Below are 21,316 nucleotides of genomic sequence, written 5' to 3' on the forward strand. Positions count from 1 at the left end.
AGGAACCCTAGATGTTGTCGGAGTAAAGGATTGTCAACAAGGGCGTTCTAGGGTGTTGTAGATTCTTATCCAAGACTTATATCATTTGATAATGCCATGTGAATTGCTAGAAACATGTGAAGTGTATGGCTAACCCAATAACGAAAGTTTCGTAAGGGATATGTCCAAAGTCCAATATTGAAAAGGCTACTATGAGACAGAAGATCTTCTTTCTAAAGAAATTTTATTCGAAACTATGATATGTCCAAGATCCAATATTGAAATAATTTCAAAGGTTTTCCTTGACTTTGTCCATATCAACAAACAATTCAAATTGCCTCGACTTTTTTAGAATAGGAATATCTAAACTTCAACATAAAATACTATGAAATAGATTATACAACATCATGTCATAGTAATAAAAGAATTATATAAATATTTAATTAAAAATAAATTAATACATATGTCTCCATATACATTTATTTTGCCATCCTTGACTTTGATAAAGGGTGACAAGCAAAGCCTTAACCATTGATAACATTTTATATTAAATCAATGATCAAAATAATTTGGTACACTGATGCCCACATCTATTAAAGTGCACCAGTGAATCTCAGTAACTAATATCAGATTTAACACCAATGCCAAATGTTTACATAATAAATCATTTCCACAAATTCATGCTGTCACTACTGCAAACACTAATCAATTTCCCCCAAAAAAATGGCATTACCCAAAAATATATGTATTAATAAAACTGGGGAAGTATAGAACTACTATTGCTAGGACATTATAATGAACATGAATTCCAAAACTACCTTCACTAAAATCAACAATATAAGATAAAATGACCAAAAAAATAAGGGCCCTTTGGAGAATTAGGTAACTCATCCACAAAAGAGAAAAAAGAAAATAGAGCTCCTCCTTAATTCTTTCCCATTGCTTGAATCAGTGCAAGTTGGAATATCCTTCAAACCAGTCTGAATACACTAATGGATAGTTCTTCAAGCAGAAGCGGGAACACGAACAGCCGTAGTTTTAGGTGTCGCGTTAACAGCAGACCCACCAGTACGGTTCACGCGGCCACCACTAGCTCCTGTATGATCATTTCGGCCACCACCACTGGCTCCCGTATTATCACTTCTCTGATAACCACCATCGCCACGGCTTGAAAATCCTCCTCGGTTGCCATTCCTATATCCATAATCCCCCCTGCCGTTAAAGTCACCACCACGGCCATAGCCTCTACCATTTCCATAGTTTCCACCACGCCCTCTTGATCCCTCGCTCCTGTAACCCGGTGCCCTTCCAGTTGGGAATCTTATCCTGCTATTACCTGAACAGATGATGCAAAAAGCTAACTTTATGAGCAATGTAGTCAACAAACTAAGTATAAATCCACTTTCCAGATCAAAGAATCAAAGGCAAGACCCCAAACATATTCTTTCTGAGAAGTAGGAGCTGAAAAGTAGACACAAAATAAGTTTGAAAAAAGGAATTTCAAGTCCCTGGCCACAAACCAATGAATAACCAACCATAAAGAATTCAGAAACCTGCATTCACCAAAAACATTGCATCCAAAAACATCATTTTTCAATGGCTGGGATCGTGCAAGAACTTGGTGGCATCATTCTGTAGTTCTAGGTGACAAAGAAAACTCCATATTTGTATCCTCTCCTCAATAAGCAAAATAGTATTTGTGCGTGTGTGGTGAGTCCAGTCAAATACAAGGATGATTTGGAAAAAGGAAGCAAATATGCAGAAACTGCAAATTGGAAATTTAAAATAGGACCCAAATTCAATGATAAAAAGCACTTGCCTCGATTAACTGATCTCTTTTCCTCGACAGTAACATGGCGGCCACTGATCAGGATTGGCGAAGCCTGACATGACAATTAAAAGTATTGACTTTATTAAATACACACAGTTTAAAAATTACAAATATTTAGAGCAATAATAGACCAAGACAAAAAATCGGGGGATTGCATATATAACAGTTCAACACACAAAAATAGAATTGAACATTCTACAGTCTTCTAGACATGCACAATCCAGGAGAAATAAATATTATGAAATTTACAGCATCAGGAATGACATGCATCCAATTGAAGAATTAAACTGAGTACAATATTTATTGGATCTGATGCTCTGTTTCATTTGTTCCATACAAATTCCACATGCAAATGAATAGAAAGGATAATCATCAGCATTAGAAATGTATACCAATCATAGCATAACCAGAAACATAAGAAATATACAGCAATGATACTCATTGACAAAGACTGGACCACATCTATATTTCATTTCAGAATAAGTTGCCAGAAAATCAAGACGCACTTATGTACTTTTGCAGAGTTTAAAAAGTTGATATAAAATTAAAACTAACAGCTGGAAACATTATTTAATGAAACATTATTCAGAAATATTTCTAAATAAAAAATAAGAATTAACCATAATAAAAAAAGCAAGCAACACTGAGCAAAAGTTAAGATAAAATAAGCTTCAGTACCAACAGAGCGCAATGGCAAAAGCAACATGTTGACAATGAACATAGCATTATCTCCTTTATCAGGCAACTCAAGACAACTAGAAGGGTACGAGAATAACAAAAACAATGCATACTGAATAGGTTTTCCCTATTTGGTAATCCATCCACTTAAAGTTAGGGTTAGAAAATTTCTCCACAAGATGAAGATTAATTGTGCAAATTAAGACAGCATATCGAATTCTTGAATATAAGGTACATCCCAATATATACCTCAAGTGCACTTTGCATAGCACTAGCCACTTCAAACTCCACGAAGCCAAAGGAAAATCCCTGTTCAACCCATTCATATGCAAAAATATATTAGCTAGAAGCTGATATTATAAAGCAGGTAATTAACAAGTGAAATACCTTTTGTGTTCTAACTTGGACACCACCACTCTTAATAGGCCCAAACTTCTTGAACTCATTCTCCACAAGGGCAGGTGTAGCATTTGGTGAAAGGCCTTTCACATAAATAGAATAGCCCTCAGCTGTCAAAGAGTATGCAATTATGTCAATATATCTCACGGTAATAGATATATAGAATACTAACCAAAGACGGGTAAATTGAAAATTTTGAACTAATGGTGTCTTACACTACGTATAATACCTTCAGTCTCTTGATTGTTTCCAATATCATTAGTATTTATACTAGAAACATTTGTCTCTGACGTATTGGGTGGAGGAGGTGCAGCAGTCCCCTGTTGATCTTGGCTCTTAACCACATATTTCAAAGAAACAACTGCTGCTGTGGAAGATTGTGCTGGACTCTCCTTTGTGACCTTGACCTAGGATTAATCCACTAGTTAGAAAGGAAAATAGCAAGTAACAGGAACTATGGCTATCTAAAGAAAAGGAAAATAGAAGTTTCATTTGGGTCATTTCAGGATTTTACTCCCTACAAAAGCATGTAGTATAAAAAGGGGCGTTTCCAATGGAAACCCAGCACAAGTTTGAAAAGGAAACAGAAAAGCAAGATGGTGTTTCAGAATGGACACTAACAATAGAGGCATATGACTTCTTTGGCACATCTTCAATTTGAGAAGTCAATCCAGCCACTATCTGTGAATCGTCAGGAATTTCATCAACAACCTCAGGTACAGGGGCCTCTTCCTCTTCTTCAATTGAAGCTTGCCCATTTTCTGCATTGTAGACTTCCTCACCTTCACCTTCCTCAGCTGTCACAGATATTTGCTCTGAAACTTGCGCCTCCGACACAGTTGGATCTGCCACTAAAAGAAGATTGGGCATGCGGGATATTGAGATAACAATCAAATGGGAACTAAAAAGTTTTAAAATCACAAGTCGTGCATAATGTTCTTACCGTTGTCATGAGAAACAGGAGATCCAATATCACGAGCAGATTCTTCGAATCCATTTTCATTAACATATCTGAAAACATCATTGAGAACAAAGTAGCCTTTCTCTTGAGGAGCAAGGAAGAAACATTGAGTAAATTTCTGCTTAATGTTATCCTCTCCTGTTATAAATCCAGTGACCAAGACAAGGACTCCCCCACCATAAGATTCTTGTGCATCCACAGATATGATCTCTGCACTGAGTTCACCATAACCCAGTGATAGTATCTTCTTGTTAATATCCTGTTGATAAGAATTAAAAGGAAGATATTAAAATTCAGAGAGAAGTATTAACTTCATTATGGGCTATTCTTAAAACACGTCTTCTAATTTCACATAGTGTAACGATAGGGTCTGGGCAAAATGATGGAAACAAGAAAGTATTAACTATTGGCACCAAAATGTTTAGGTATTTGATTGCTGAAAACATCAATAAATAATACATAGGTGGAAAAGAGTAAGAGACAACAATTTACATGCATGATATCAGGCTATCACAGATATAAGTAGAGCTGCTATAAACAGAACTGCACACGAGAAACAGAAAGCGAGCTGGGTACACAAGATATATAAGTAGGCACAAGAGAGAGAACTCACAGCCAGTGTGGTTGTAATACCCATTAGACCATTTTGTTCAGGACGGCCAAGCTTACTGACTTCCTGGTAAAACTTATGCACCAGCTCGGGGCTTTCATGCAACATATGGTAGTACTGATCAACAAAGGCATTACCAACCTATATTGTAGTTTCAATTTCATTCAAATCCAGTAAGTTATGTGAAGTCGTGAAGATCGACAGAGGAAAGGTTCACACAATAAAATGTAAATGCACATACAATATCAGCTGCAGGAGTTCTGGGTGGGACTTGCTGCTCTGAAGATGCCATGCTATTCGTTTCCAAAAACTAATCCAACTGCCAATTAAAACAACCAACTTGACATCATGTAATGAAAAGATATACTATAGGTTAAAATGATTAAGTCAATAAAAATCGAGAAAAAATTCAAATAAGACAAATGATTAAGTCATTAAACGATACAATAATGTTGAAGCCTGGAGTAACTTAAATGAAAAACAACTTGAATATTTTAGGACAATCATTGTACAGAATAGAAAACTAATGATAAACTGAGCCTCCATTATTAGCACCAACAATTAAAAACAACATATTAGGCTACATTATGTTATCCAATAAAACATTTCAAAATCAGTAATTCAGAAAACAAAAATAGACCCGATAATTTGTTCCGTTGATCGAATTTTAAGGGGACAAAGCTCTATCAACTATTCAAAATTGAGACCTTACTTCAAGGGAATCAAACTTCTTGCTACTCGGATTAAGAAACATCAGTAATAATAAATAAGAACTTGAGATACTACTTTACAAAATAATTTCACAATTTTAGCTTGAAAATGCAATAATTCATCATCTCCAAAAAAAATAAAAACAAACAAAAATTAAGTTAGCGTCTTATTGACACTATTGATCCAACAAATTTTCTCCATTGCCTCAAAAATCTCACCTTCCATCAACAACCCATTTCAATATTAATTCCAAAACCAACATTCCATACACGAAACTTCGATTTCACACACAAAAAATAAATTAAAAAAATAAAATAAAATTGGGAAAAAGGTAAAATAAATTGTTGCGATTTGTGAGAGTGGTACCTGATAGAGAGTGAGTGGATCGGAGTGAGAGATTGTTGTTGTTGCGAGGTCCCTTCTTCTTATGTGGTGAAGGGGTTAGCTAGGGTTTCGAGAAGAGAGGAGAGAGAAAGAACTGCGATTTAGAGAGAGAAACAAAAAGGGCACTGTGTGTAATAGTAATATATTATGGATTTAATATGCACCGACAGTGTAAGTATTTTCATACTATCAACTGATTATTTATCATTAATTTATTAACCATCATTAACCCTCTCAAACAAAAACAAAAGTAATATAAAATCAACAGTAGATGATAACTTTACATTGTCAATACATAGATTCTAAATTCATATATTATTATTATTATTACGAAGAGAGATTCACTTTGGAGTAAGTTTTCAAACTTATTCACATTATATCCATCAATTTTAGAGAAATCGAATGATTTTAATTAGTGAATAGATATAAATTATTAGATATCAATAGCATTAATGACTATAATAAAAAATAAGTTTAAAAACTTACTCTTAGAATAAGTGGATCATGCTCTATTATTATTATTCGACAGCTTCAAAATGTACACATCACTATTTAATCCAACTATTAAGCCTTTACTTATGAGTTATGACTTTCATCCAATAAATATTTATATTTATTGTTTTTATTTTTTAGTATCTAGTGCATCTATTTTGAGTTAGTGTTGATTTTACTTCTTGTTATTGAACATGGCTAACTAAATTCTGAAAAGAAAAAACATGAACAAAAATAAGAGTGATGTAGATTAAATTTTGTAATTTGATGTAGATTAAATTTTGTAATTTGTTGTACATTAAAATTTGTAATTTTTGCTTATTTAAGCTTAAATATAAGTCACAACTAGCCTAAATTATAAATTTACTTTTTATTTATAAAATAATAAGCAAAAAGTGGTATTTCTTTTACGATGGTTGGCTTTTTTATTGTTTATTTTTTCCGACCAATTTCAATTCTCATTTTACCCTTTAAATTTGAATAATACTTTTATCATTTTGGATTGACTTATCCTTAGATTGTTTATTTTATCATTTATACACTACTTATTTTGTAGATTGTTTAAATCAAATTTAGTAACTTTTTTATTTATTAGTATGTCATGTTATTTAGAAATTAAAAGTTTAATCTTTCGGTGACATGTATCTCAATGGCTAATTAGACAATTGGTGGTACTATTTATCTTAAATTATACAAGGTAACAACAACAATGATAAGATGATTGTGATGTTAAATTATTATGTGTTTTTAGTTTTTAAAAGATGTTTCATGTGCAACTTGTAAATTGATACTATCAACTCATTCAATCCATATATAATTGTATTGGTTCGGTTTGTATCGTCGAAAGTAAGAGAAGTTTATCCCAAATCGTTTGTTTAGTATAGATACTCATCTTCTAATGAAATCGAATTAATTCGAACTATTAAATACTTATATGAAATCCTTTATAACATTCCAATTACAAAAGGATAAGGACATAATGAATAAAAAATAAAGTAGGAAAATCTAAAAATAAAATAAAAATAGACAATGTAGATTTGGTGGATATCCTATAATGCAAATTAATCGACAAGATAGTAACAACATTATTGAATCACAGGTGAGACACCACGTCTTGAACCAAAACCTTAAGGCATTAGTTTCATGGGTCTTTCCTACTTATAAACTCTTTCATTCTTTCTTGCATATCCAATATGGGACTTCACACTTGAATAAACCAACAATCTCCCCCTCAAGTATGGATACCACACACTTTCCGGTCTACTCCCCCTTGAATCCACCATGTCTACCCAACAATTAGGAATATACACCCAATAACGTTCACACAAAAAGGCTTATTATATATCCAATCTTATAGAAAAGGGACATTAGACCTACCCGAAGTCTCATCCTACAACCATCACAAGCTTTTCTCTACCATTCAAAATGGACTCCCAATATTAATATTTATCATGCACAATTGTAGCCCAAAGCTTGTCATTGTTTTGCACTATATTCCAAACATGCTTCCCTAGAAGAGCAACATTGTGAAGTCAAACAATCCACATGTTAGGGCCTCCATGATGAAAATGGTTGTAATTCTATTTCTAGTTAACTGTAATTTTATTTTTAGTTAAGTTTTTATGTTTTTCCTTTTTCTTACATGACTTCTTTTAGTAGAAGTCCTTATAGATATATTTCTCCTTCTCTTTTGATAGATGTAGTATATATAGGGTGATTCCTATACTTTGTAAATATAATGAGAATAATGAAATACAATGAGAAGAATTTTGATTCTCTATTCTTTCTCCTTCTTTCTTCTTCAAGTTTTTATTTCTCATTCATGCATTTTTTCATACTTCTTGATTCACCAAGAAGATTTATTTAATGACTCCTACAATTTTAACATGGTAGCAGAGCAATAATTATTGTTTTGATGGCTTTCGCTTACGCTTCTATTTCTCCATTTCATCATTTTCCTCCTCCATCTTGTGCATGATAGAGAAACAAGAAGAAATTCAATTTCTTGGGTTGTTTGACATACTCAAAGAATCCTCCAAAATCGTATATTCATGGCAGATTACCACAAGGCAGATTGGACTTGGCATGATTCAACAAATGCAACATGTCTGTTCGGTTTGTAGAAGATCTGCTTGCAAGTTGTTGAAGAGAAGATGCACACCAACTTGTATGTTTGCACCATACCTTCCCTCAGATGAGTGCAAGAAATTCGCCAAGATGCAAAAACTCAAGGCACCCAAGTGAAGTAACTTTGTTAAATTCTATAGTATCTCACCAAAAGGGTGGTTGTTAGAAAGATCAATTGATGTATATGGTGGATGTATGGTGTTATTTGATTCACAAGAATTCCTGTAAAGTGCACAATAAGTCGAAATCAACATGATGTTTCAGATACAGTTGATCTTTCTTATTCTTCTCTAAAAATTTCTCAAGAAAGATTCGTCATGATTTGTATTCCTACTCCTACCAAGAAGATTCCATTACCACAACATAAGTTGCATTATATCTCCTTGTATGTTCTAGATTGTGGAGATTGCTTTAAGATTTGGAAACTTCAATGTAAATCACAGAGTGTGAGCAATGACAATAATAAAATATGCACATTTATTGAACATATTTCTTTTCGTATTCTTCATCTTTTAAACCTCAATTATCTCATTTCTCATTTCTCTATACTCTATTTTTCTTACCCCTCTTTCTCATAAACACACGATATTATTTTTAGTGTGTAATTTTTTCTTATTGAAGCAACATATTCATATCAAAATTAAGATTTATTTCTTTTCTCTCTTTCATCCATTATTGTTGGATGAAATTGCTTATGCCAAATGGTAGTTAAGCGTCATTTCTGCTTCACAATATGATTTTCAAGACTGGAAGATGAAGATTCACTCACCAGCAAGAGGAGATATTAGAGTATACATGATGTTCAACACAATTGTTTCAACTTTGGAATGTTTGATACATTCCAACTTGTAGGGATGTTGAAAGTAGTTGTAATTCTATTTCTAGTTAACTTTTTCCATTTTTCCTTTTTCTTACACGACTTCTAGTCGTAGAAGTCCTTGTAAATATGTTTCTCCTTCTCTTTTGATAGATGTAGTATTTATATAGGGTGATTCCTATACTTTGTAAACATAATGAAATACAATGAGAAGAGTTTTGATTCTTCATTCCTTATCATTCTTTCTTCTTCAACTTGTTTTTCTCTTATTCATGCATTAATGGGCACGCGTAGTAGTTACTCGTATCCGTTTCGCAAAATATTAATATGTTATGATATATAAACATATTTACACAATAACATTATTAGCATGGAATTTTACAAGCTATATCACTAGATAACAACACACTTATACAAAGAATTTATACCAAATATTTAGAAATTATGATTAGAACCTCATAAAAATACTTATAAACCTAAGATAAAAGAAACACATTTCCATGATGGAAAACTTAATTAAATTTTTTTCTTCGTTTTTTCTGTCTAATCGAATTGTTAAAAGGGATCCAATTTTTCTATCATTAGTAAGTTTTTCAATTATCTCCATCATAATTATTAATTATAGAAAAATCCAATAGTTTGAATTAATAAATATATATAACAATTAAATATCATAGAATTAATGACTATAATTAAATTTAAACTTACTCTCGAAGTAGGCATCATTCTCGTTAAAAATGAAAATATAAAAGACAATAAAATCCCTTGCACTTTTCCTTGTCTCTTTGTTCTTCCGCCTCGATTCTCAACATTGCTTTTGTCTTTTCTCACATACTCCGCCACCAACCGCTCTCCGCCGCCACATCAACCGCCTCACTGATTTTATCATCTCATCTCCGATCAACTCAAGGTACATACATTTATCTCGTTCCTTATTTTATTCCATCGATTTTCGTTTTCTAGGTTGAAAAAGAGGATTTACAATCATACATGTCAATTCTTGATATGATTTAACCACAATGCGTTGGTATAGTGGTGTAAGACACAGTTAGACCACAGAAAAAGTAAAAGGTCAAGAGCGATTCCTGAAAGTGATACTTGTTAGCATGGGCAACCACTTACCCCGAAGGGATTAGTTCCTTACCCGTAGGGAGAGGGATACCCTTGGTAGTACAAAAAAAAAGTTGGGTCCTGTTTGTTTAAGTGGCTTTAACTACAATCATACAAAATCATGAACAAGTTTCTTGTTATGGGGTATAAAGTTGTTTTTTTATAGATTAATATATTAATATGTATTTATGTGGTAGTTAATTTGGGAGGGGTGAAATGACAAAAATGTGATTAGTTTCATAAAATCTAAAAGCTTTTTCAAATAAGCTTGATTCTTCTAGCTTATCTAAATTGTTTTAAATAATCTTTTCAGCCTCATGCTTTCATCTATTTTATCTAGCACGGCAATTCATCCCAAAGATAGTTTTTTTAGCTAATAATGTTAAATGATATGTATTTGCATACTTTTTTCGTATAACTTGTTCGATCAAATGTATGAACTTCCGTTGTTTGTGTTGACAAGGATGCTTTCCTAGGGTTTTTCTTCCGTTGTTTGTTCCATCAAATGCTCTCTTGCAATCAACACTTGTATTAGCTGTGTCCACTATCATGAAATTTCCTATGACTCTCCTTTGGACCTCTTCGGTTTTTAAATGCTTAAGAATCAATGATTCATGATTAGAATTAACTGTGATTACAAGTAAAACTGTAATGCATCTTTCTGTCTGTTAAATAAGTTGCCTTCTGTCAGATATGAGAATAAGGAATAAAGGGTTAGAATAAATTCGACCCAATTGAGATAGATCATTGAGGAATTGGAATAGATAAATGAGAGGTGAGTCCTTAGTCTTTCAAATACTTGGGGAGTTCAGTGGATTCATCGTTCCATTAATAACATCTTAGTATTTTCTGCAATTCTGGTCCAGTTCTATACTTTCATAACACGAGCTCCTTGAAGCCATCAACTTTTGTTCTTGGCTATTGTACCCTTGCGCCCAGTTTCTATCCACAAATCTAAGCCAACTAAACAAGTTCATGGCCTTAGTAAATGTTGTCATAATGTTGGTGTTTGATTTGTTATTGGTCAGGATTGGAATTCGAGTTATCTTGTTTTATTTGTTTCTTAGTAGGTTTAGTGGTTTGCGATAGTGGTGCCCATTTCACTCTTTCAGGGATTTAGTTTCTGGAAAGCATCTCTGAGGGACCAAGTTGGTGGCCACCAAATCTTTCAAGCACCAAAATAATGTTTCACCTGAAAATAAAATGCCATTATTTGCCTTTTGTGCTTGCTAATAGGTTTTGCCATAGTGACGAATCCACATAAAAATCCATAATCTCAAGCATTTATTATAAATAATCTTTTAATTTTCTGTAGATTTTTCTAATTTTTGAATTTATTTTATCTTCTTTGTTTCCCCGTTTACTACTGATAAAAATATTAGATGATCTTTATTCTGTGTTGCAAAATTTGTACTAAATCCAAATTCACAAATAAATAAAGATAATTTTACAAAGGGAACTGAATTGCTTTATCCAAACAGGGAATTTTAGATACAAAAAGTTTTATTTGTTTTACCCAAACAAAGAATTTTTCAAAATGAAGGATTCAACTTGCATTTCAAATTCCTTAGAATTTTGTAAACATCCATCATATAACAACCCATTAGTTTTCACATTTAGCTCTCAATCTTCTTGTTTTGTGAAGTTCTCCTTTAATGTATAATGCAAAATTTGCACTTTAATATTTTAGTGGGCAAACAATGAAAAGAATTGTTAAATTATCAATCTGATGTGGTGAGGTTATAGAGGATACTAATAGTCGTATCCTATTTATACTAAATAAAGAATCTGAATTCTAATTAAGCAAGAAAACAAATCATAAATTATAAATAAGAAATAAATCCTAAGAGATATTCTAAGATATCCTAAAATGTACCAAGATACTACTGGGATATATTGAGATATTTTCTATATTCAAACAAGAATAATAGTAACAACAATAACGCTAATAATAATTGAATGAAAGGCAGAAGAACATTTAGTTGCCATTGATCTATAATGATATTCCTCTTCTAAATGGCTTGCTTGCTTTACATTGCGGAGTATTTTTTCACACCATTTGTTGCTTCCAATTTAACTGAGTTTTTCTGATCTCAGAAGAAGCAATGGCTGCCAATTTCTGGTCATCATCTCACTAGTATGTTTTTCTCCTTTTTCCCCTCTTATAATTCCCCCTCCTCTCAGTGTCTGCATCTATGTTCTAATTTGGGTTTCATGGCGTTATGTACCTTTCAGCAAGAACCTTCTGGATCAAGAAGATGTTGATATGGTGAACCCACTTGACAAAGAAAAGGGTGTCACCCTTGAGGATTTTAAGCTCATTAAGTTTCACATGGCTAATTGTATGCTCTTTTTTGTGTTTCTGTTTTTATTTCTTCAGTCTCTACTGTACTTGTATTTATGCACCTTATAGCACTGATTTTTTCTCTAATTGATTTTTACGGCTATTACGTTTTACTATCATTCTTTTCATTCTTAATATGAAGTCAATGCCGAATTTGTAATCACTACTTATATCCTTAAGCTTTTGTGCAAAGGATTGATTTTGAATGGAATTTCTTATACTGATTGCTAATCTCTTAGGTATAGTAATATTCTTTTACGGGTTTTCTTTGTTTCTCTTGTGATTAAAATTCAAAAGATGTTTATAAATGTAAAGTCATCGGTACTATTACTGTAGATATCCTTTATTTGCCATAGAAGTGCTTGATTCTTATTATTTTGTTTTACTGAATTTGTACTTTTTTCTTTTCTTGCTCGTGCAGATATTTTGAAATTGGCTCAACAAGTAAAAATTAGGCAGAGGTATGAACTGTATTTCTTGAAAAGAATATGTGCAACCATATCTATATACTGATAATCTGTTGCAGCTTAATATGGGTGTATAAACAGAAAGTACAATGACTTACTTAGAGAGAAAGATTTATACATTGCTTGTTGTTACTGACTCAGCCTGCATAACTAAATAATAAATATGCTTTTTCAAAAGCCAAATCCTGACTTGTTTGCTAAATAGGCCTGGCCTCTTTTGGCCAAAAAGAGGCTATGCCATGGGCCCCTGATGGGTGGCGTGACCTATTCCCACCCTCTTGAAATGTAAGCACTTTTCTATCATGTTTAATGGCTGAATGCATTTAAGGAAGATATGACCTTCATACTCGTATGACATTGGTTGTACTGCAAATTTGAAAAAGTACCAAAAATTGAGGAACTTATGAAACCCCTACCTTTCCTTGTAAAGTTTAGATGATTGTGTAAAAGCTTTGTACAAGAGTCAAGTCCAATTTTATCAGTACCACTTAAAGTATCTAAAAGGATTTATGTATTGTTAATTTTTGTTTTAATTTTTTTGGCATGTCAAGCAATGGAACTGAATTTTTAATTATCACATCAAAGATTCAAGAATAAGTTTTGCTTATTATTTCATGTAGATTTCATGATAATCTCTGATATGTTGGTCAATCTTTCAGGGTTGTTGCCACTGCAATTACATACATGAGGCGTGTTTACACCAGGTATGTGATGTAAACTTGAAAGTCTCTGGTGGAGGGAAGAAGTTACTCCTGAAATGATTGGAAGTTCCTCTCTTATTTTAGCTAGAGCTTAGCTTGTATTTCTTTTGCAGTATTTATGAAGTAGTGTCACAATTAGCAAATTTAAAGCAGTATCAGTTGTGCTTGACAAGTAGTTTATAAGTTAGACAACTATATTTTTTAGGTAAAAGAAGTTACTAGAGCTGTTTGGTAAGGAAGCCTTTTTTAAGCTCTTATTTGATTAGTAGAGACAGCTTTCAGCTTATAAGTTAGAGGCTACACCTTTTTCCCGGTTGTACTCTTCAGTTTCCAAAAATAAAAAACATTTACCCTCCCCTTATTAATATCCTTATTGACACTCAATTATTCTACTTTTTAATTTCTTAAGAAGTATACTTCACCTAATAGTTAATAATGACGACAACAATAATAATAAATTTATATATCCGGCTAGCTGATAAACTAATTACACCAAAAGCTTTCAATTCATTTTGTAGACAGTGTCTTCTAATAACCATTTCATTTTTTTTGCTATTAGGAAGAGTATGGTTGAATATGATCCACGCCTGGTAGCTCCAAGCTGCTTGTACCTGGCATCAAAATCTGAAGAAAGTACACTGCAGGCCCGGTTACTTGTATTTTACATTAAAAAACTATGTAAGCTGTAGTTTTCATATATATATATTTGTCTTATTGTGCTTCATGTTGACTTCTGATCTTAAAAGTAAACTATTCGTCTTTGAGTATCCCTTGCTACTGCATTTCATTTTTGTGCTGAAAACAACAATTTTGTATTCAGATGCTGATGATAAGTATAGGTGTGAAATCAAGGACATACTTGAAATGGAAATGAAGATCTTAGAAGCGCTTAACTTTTACTTGGTTGTATTCCACCCATACCGTTCACTATCTCAGTAAGTGTTTGATAAGATTGGTTATTCATTTTTGTGCATAAACCCCTTCCCGTAAGGACAAAACGCACAAGTACCACTTCACTTTGACCTTTCTGAACATGCAGTTCCTATGTTTGGTTTCAGTGTTTTCCCCCTTCAGTTTAGTAATAATTAGGTTACAGGTTAGGTCTATTGTCCAAAGTGGCAGAAATAAAATCTGTGTCTTTTGAGCAATACAGAAGATATTCATTGACCATTCAATTAGCTTTCTTATTTTTACTCATGTTGCCCATCATCTTTCAAAGTTAAAGTCAAAGGATTGAATCAATGTTACTTCTCCGAACTTACTTACGCCCTCTTCTTCAAAAAAAATGAAGGAAAATTTAAAACGAAAAGAACTGCAAGCGCAGTGCCTGGTAGTTTAAGTTACCACTTCATAGCCTTAGAGCTCATTAATGCTTTTGGTGATTGCTATAGCTGTGTGGTAAATTGTTAATTATATGGTGCCTGTTGTTTGTTAAGAAGCTTTCTGAGATTTCTACTTTAAGATTGTGTTTGTGAGTTGGTTTTTGGAGGGCAATAGAGGGAAGAATAAGGAAAGACTTAATAACCATGAAATATACTTATGAAAGAACTCCCAAGCTTTCCCATCCTTCCCTTCCAAAACTCCACTTCCAGACAAACCCTGAGGGTACTAATTCACAATAATAAACTAGAAATGTTCGAGAAAGATTGTGAGTTCTAAGGGGACTAATTCACTCTAAGGGGACTACCAGAGACCTAACTGCCTGTGTAAGACTCGATACAACCACACTAATATCTTAGTTTCTAACTCTTAGACTTATTCTATGTAGGTAGTGAGCTCTAGCTCATTATAGGAGCAATTTTGTTCTGTGGCAGAAGGTTCTCACCTCTGTAAACATTTCCAGTTTTTCATCAATGATTTTATTCCCCTATGCACTTTTTTCATTTCAATCTCTATCTTCTAGCTTTATAATTTCTGGTACCTATCACTTGCTTTCACTCAGACTTGAGTCATTGCTAATTTTAGTAGCTCTTCAGTTTCACTACTCCTGGTTCACTGACAAGCCAAGTCACCAATTTCTAATTCTTGTAACCTTTTTATTCTTGGCTTTACATTTTTTTTCCTAGCTACTGTCACTATTGGCTGACACGTTAAAATTGATTTTGGAAGTACTTGTTCATTTAGTTTGCCAATTTTTGGCCGTATTCCACACTTCTGGTGTTGCAATTTATTATTTCTCATTCAAATTGCTCATGAAAGATGACATACAACAAATGCACTGCACAAATGGTAATTGGAATCGTATTTTGATCATTAGTGTGATATGTATTTCATTACCTACCACCCCGAGATGTTAATTTTGCATTGTTTATCTATTATCATTCACCTATCTCCTTGCATGTTTTATAGTCCTTTCAATTTTCTTAACTAAATATTGTCGATGGCGGAACTGGTCCTACATTTTTGTCATTAAGATTATGTTATCATTAATTTCTCACTGCCATCATAATGATCATTCTCCAGGTTGCTTCAGGATGCAGGTCTGAATGATCTAAACATGACTCAAGTAACTTGGTAAGAGTCCTTCCTGTTGAGCAAATGAGAACACTTTTTTAATAGGTTTACCTTTCTTATTATTTTACAATTCCCCTTTATTATCACAGGTTTTTCTCTGCTTCTATTGTTTGACCATATGTAATTCGAAATGAAGAAAACCCATAGTCTCTTAGCATTAGAGTTTTCCCTTATGGGATTAAAATTCGTATTCACGGAGGATGAGGAACCAACACCATGTATTTGCACTTTTATCTCTTGATGAATTATTTTCTCTAAAGGAAAAGAAAAATAAAAACAGTATAGGTCATCTGGGTTTTGTAGCCTAATACGTGGGTAGTTGAGACTTGCTTGCCCTTGTTTCTATTTGATGTTTTAGATGATGGTTAACACTTAACACATATCCTTTATAATACTCAAGAATTACCGTTTCACATACACCATTAAGTGTTGTGTTGATTATTGACATTTTTTGCATATGAATCATGGTGTTTTGTTTGATATGACTAAAAACTTCTTGACCAGTATCATCCCTCTGGATTCCTGTATATTATAAAATTTAACTGAAGCAACTCATATATATCTCTTTTAATTTTATATGTTTGTTATGATTATAGAGAAAGCATGAAGGGGCTTTAAATTATTGAATACTCATCAACCACATTTTCTTATGAGCTGTTTCATAGCTTAGAATGATAACTTGTTTATCTTTTAATGCATAAGGTTGCTATAATAACGATAAAGGATGATGGTACACTGTTTTTGACATTCTAAGTTAGGGGTATTCAGATCCAGACCGATCTAAAAAAGAAACTGAATATAATTTTTGGATTGGATGTCTTAATGTAAATCAACCAAACCGATCCAAAGCGCATATTATTTATGTTTTCAGATCGGATGACTTTTTGCCTAAACACCAATCCAAACCGATCGCAAATACCCCTATTCTCAGTTATGAAAGACATGAAAGGAGCTTAAATATCATTGTCATAAATGGTTGTGGGGATTGCTAATTTTACCCTTGTTGCTGTTTGAGTGTCTTTCTATTGTGTTTAAACATGAAGGATATTTTTCAATTAAGTTGCTTCAGTAGGTAGATAGCTGAATCTTTTTCCAGAAACATAGTTTTGTAACTTCTATTTGCAAAACAATAAACATGAATGTTGATGCTAACAGGGGGATTGTAAATGACACATACAAGATGGACCTAATTCTTGTACATCCACCACATCTGATTGCTTTAGCTTGCATATACATTGCTAGTGTACTCAGGGAGAAAGACACCACTGTTTGGTTTGAAGAACTTCACGTTGATATGAACGTGGTGAGTATTCCACTGCATTTCTAAGCATCTGTTGCATATTTCTTAACCTATCTCTCTTTCTTTCATTGTATCATTTTTCATAATTTCTTTATAAATATGACATTAACTATAACTTAGACAGGATTGATTGGACAAAATCATAAAATGAGAGAAAAATAGTGGACAGAACTTTACATTTTGTATGGCTTTTTTGCCTACTTCCACAGGCGAAGATGGTAAACAAGTTTACCGAATGATGAAACTGAGAAAAAAATGATTTATTTCTATTTTCTATAAGAAAAAGTGGCTTATCTCCACTCTCAAATCCACATCTAAAGTACACCCAAAATTCCTCCCAATGTCGTATCCCATAATCATGGGATCACACAGGAATTTATCAAGTAACACAGCTTCACCATACTCGAGGCAAAAGAACTCAACTCAAATATTTTACTGAAAGGCACACACCTCACTACCCAAAAACAATTTGTCTCTCACTCTCTGAAGTCCGAAACAAAATTAGATATAATGCCCTTCGGATCAGGGACGGAGGGAGGGGAGGGTAATCGCGGTCCCGAGCCTGTCCCTCCTAAATATGTTTTTGTTTGTCATGTAAATCAGGATGGATCTTTGGGATCCCTCCCTCACATATATTTTGGATATTATTTGTATATATGTGGTATTTTTTGATAAAAAATGAGTTCAAAAATATTTAGTAGATATTAACATATACTTGTGTATATTTTTGGCTCCATTTAACATATATTTTGTACAACTAGTTATATTTATATATATGTGTGATATTCTTTCATAAAATATCTTTAAAAAAGTACCTGTAGTTACATGTGTGTCTATTTTTATTCATTCGGCCTCTCCCTCCTAGGGTTTCTGGATCTGTCCCTGCTGAGGATGTATTGCAAAGTTACATGAATTGCCTTTATAGTCCCTGGCCCGTCTTGTACCCATTCATTCTTCCAAAAGCCATATAACCCCATGGGATTCATTTACAACCGTGAACAGATTAGCTTCCAAAACTTGGTCTTCCACCCGCCCAATAAATAGACCAATAACCTTCACATGATACTAAAAGTTCACCAGTTCCTTAAAGTGCTTAACAATTCCTTTGGACAAGAGGCAGCAAAATAAGGCCCTGCATGTTCAAAAATACAATAGTGTTCTTGCAATGGCATTTCTACTTGAACCCCATACATTATCTGAAAAACAGAGTGAGCTTAATCATTGTAAGTATTAGGGCAGAAATGCATTCCAATGTTATGTTACATGATTTCATTATTATAGTTACAGGACAGATATGAACCAAGTATAAGCTAAAAACTTATACTAACATTTAGGTATGTGAACAATGTGAGCTTTGGGTCAGCAGTATGAAGTATCAAGTTATTTTTCAAGTAAAAGTTCTGCCATGAAATGATTAGATGTATAAATTGTATATTATTACTGAAATATAGCAGGATGTACATACTACATAGTACAGACATGGTCAAGGTAAATAAGATTCTGGCTGGGTCAGTAAGTTTTTCGGGTAGCTCCTTAATGTGATGTAGTGTAATGTAATGATAGAGGTCCAAAATATGCATTAGTGAGTTGTGCTGTTCTAGCAGCTTATAAATCACTTTATTGCAAATGTCTTGAAAATGATGCACCAGAACTAATACTTATTTGTAGGATAAAGAATAACAAATCTCTTTGGTAATCCTTTTATGCTCTTTTTTGACAGGTTAAAAATATATCAATGGAGATACTTGATTTTTATGAAAACAATAGAATGTTCACTGAAGATAGAGTCAATGCTGCTCTGCAGAAGCTAGCCTTGAGGCCCTAAAACTGTACTAGATGCTGGAATAGCTTTTTCTGAAAGATGCCCATCATTCACTGCATGATCATAAAGGGAAACACAAAAAATATACTCTTCAACTTGTCAATGAAATGTTCCATAGTTGGACATTTTCTGAATATTACCTGTAATATTGGGGTTAATTTAACTGCCTTATTAAGAGCCAAAAGGAGGGATGAACAAATGAGGAAAACAAGGAGATTTCCATTTAGTTAAGATAATCTGAATGACATCAAGACTATATTGTCTTCTCTTGTCATCTATTATTTATTGTCTCATACATTTGGTTTTTAATAGAACACCATCTATGTAGCTGGGAAATCAGAAAAAAGATTTCATTTGGTTTTTAATTACTTGAAAAAATGAAATCTGAAGTTTACTTTTTGTTCTTTAGATTCATATCCATTTCGGCCATACTAGTTTACAATGACCAAGCCTTAATCCCATTAAGTTGGGAGCACTCATTTATATGCATATTAGTTTAGATCAAATTCCATTTTCGTTTCATTTTTCCTCCAACTTTTCTTTCATCCTAGACAAATAAGACAACACCCATTTTCTTACTAGGTTTTCTTTCAACTTTCTTTTCTTCTACTTTTACTTCTCTCACTTTCTTTTCCAAATTAAACATAGCATTAGTGACATTTCAGACCAAGTTAAACCGAGCACCACTATTGGAACCTCACATAGATATTATTGGCATAATTAACAATATCCTCTCAATAAAGAACTAACCTTTAAGACTTAAGTACATGAGGAGAGTTTAATCCAAAAGTTTAGTCTATTAGGTAGAAGAGTCTCATAACTTAAGTATCACATTGAGTTTGTTATTTTATTCAATGTAACACTATTAACATTGTTGTCCCCTTTAAGGGTGTCCACAGTGACTTTTATTCTATCAACATTAACCTAGTAGTAACTCTTTCTCTTTTTGTGGCTTCACTCACCTATTAATATTTGATAATATACCACAATTTAACCTATAGATAGCCCTTCTTGGACGCAACTTTCAATAAAAGTACCAAATATTAGGCTTGTAGATGATGAAAGGAACTTTTAAAACAGAATTAATTGTATGAGGAGAAGAAAATTATACTAAAAACTGAATTCATTCACTGCTTGCTCTTCCAGGAACTCATTACATAGTAAAAAATTGAAAGGATGATGAAAATATCTAAGATAGATTAAACCTATACCCTATAAGTGTTATGATCTAATACATTGGTAGCTGTTTTTACTTACAACATTTTACTGGAACTTATAATCATTGCGCCAAACAGGTTTAATTGTATTACATTTGGGCCTATTAGTCTTCATTTGGCCCTAACGTAATTCTTTTTGGATGTGTAATTGTATAATAAGCGTTGTTCCAATAATTGAACTACTAACTATAGGTGGCAAATGGATAGATTTAGTATCGATGGATTTGAATGAAAAGTCATCCTCCAATCTATATAAATTCATTTAAAACATATTTTAAATTATTCAATTCATTCATATCCAAACTTAATGATTGAATTTCAATTCATATATGACTAATTTTCATAGATTTGGTGAATGAATATTGAATATATTTGATTTTTTTATTAAAACTAAAACTGGAAGAAAATCATTCTTTAAAAACCACAACTTCAATAAAAATTGTTTAAAATCACTTTTAAAAATCATTTTCTTAAAAGTGCTTTTAATTGTTTTAAAAAAATTGTTTTTTGAACATTTAAAAAATATATTTCTTGTAATATTCTACAAGCGTCATTTAAAGTTCTACATGTAATATTTTTAACAGATATTTAATACATTATGTACTTAAGAACGAATTTTTATTATTAACTATATCCACACATCCTATAATTTATCTCAATATCTTTCATATAAGGTTGACAATAAATTGAATCAACTCGGTATTCGTTCGAAATTCAATGTGTTATTTAGCTTAACAAACTTGGTTCATGGACTAAATGAGCTAAACTTGAACTTGAGCTCATTTCATAAATGAGTCAAACTTGAACTGAATATAATTTGACTTGTATGGTTCATGAGCTATATATATATAT

The 21,316-nt window shown here is 32.7% G+C and overlaps 2 protein-coding genes across 4 annotated transcripts; one reads left to right on the forward strand and one right to left on the reverse strand.

Annotated features, from left to right (window-relative positions):
• On the reverse strand, positions 591–5,681 carry LOC109361009 (putative G3BP-like protein). 3 transcript variants are annotated; one of them, XR_002109246.1, is made up of 11 exons: positions 5,536–5,681; positions 4,700–4,777; positions 4,462–4,599; positions 3,831–4,107; positions 3,509–3,738; positions 3,117–3,294; positions 2,876–2,997; positions 2,738–2,797; positions 1,799–1,862; positions 905–1,315; positions 591–872 (listed from the first exon to the last, which is right to left on the reverse strand). XR_002109246.1 is itself a non-coding variant. In XM_019606280.1 (10 exons), the coding sequence occupies exons 2-10, from the start codon at positions 4,748–4,750 to the stop codon at positions 984–986; spliced, it is 1,446 nt and encodes a 481-aa protein (XP_019461825.1). In that variant the 5' UTR covers positions 4,751–4,777; positions 5,536–5,681; the 3' UTR covers positions 591–983. The 3 variants fall into 3 exon arrangements, 2 of the variants coding, with proteins under 2 accessions (XP_019461825.1, XP_019461824.1); XM_019606280.1 differs by having other exon boundaries at positions 591–1,315; positions 3,509–3,732; XM_019606279.1 differs by having other exon boundaries at positions 591–1,315.
• LOC109361338 (cyclin-C1-2-like) lies at positions 9,736–19,597 on the forward strand. The gene is made up of 10 exons (XM_019606795.1): positions 9,736–9,899; positions 12,141–12,236; positions 12,335–12,441; positions 12,865–12,904; positions 13,570–13,614; positions 14,171–14,289; positions 14,432–14,546; positions 16,075–16,125; positions 17,281–17,428; positions 19,146–19,597. The coding sequence occupies exons 2-10, from the start codon at positions 12,205–12,207 to the stop codon at positions 19,248–19,250; spliced, it is 762 nt and encodes a 253-aa protein (XP_019462340.1). The 5' UTR covers positions 9,736–9,899; positions 12,141–12,204; the 3' UTR covers positions 19,251–19,597.

This window comes from Lupinus angustifolius, chromosome LG11 (genome assembly GCF_001865875.1).
Source record: "Lupinus angustifolius cultivar Tanjil chromosome LG11, LupAngTanjil_v1.0, whole genome shotgun sequence".
Lineage (NCBI taxonomy): Eukaryota > Viridiplantae > Streptophyta > Magnoliopsida > Fabales > Fabaceae > Lupinus > Lupinus angustifolius.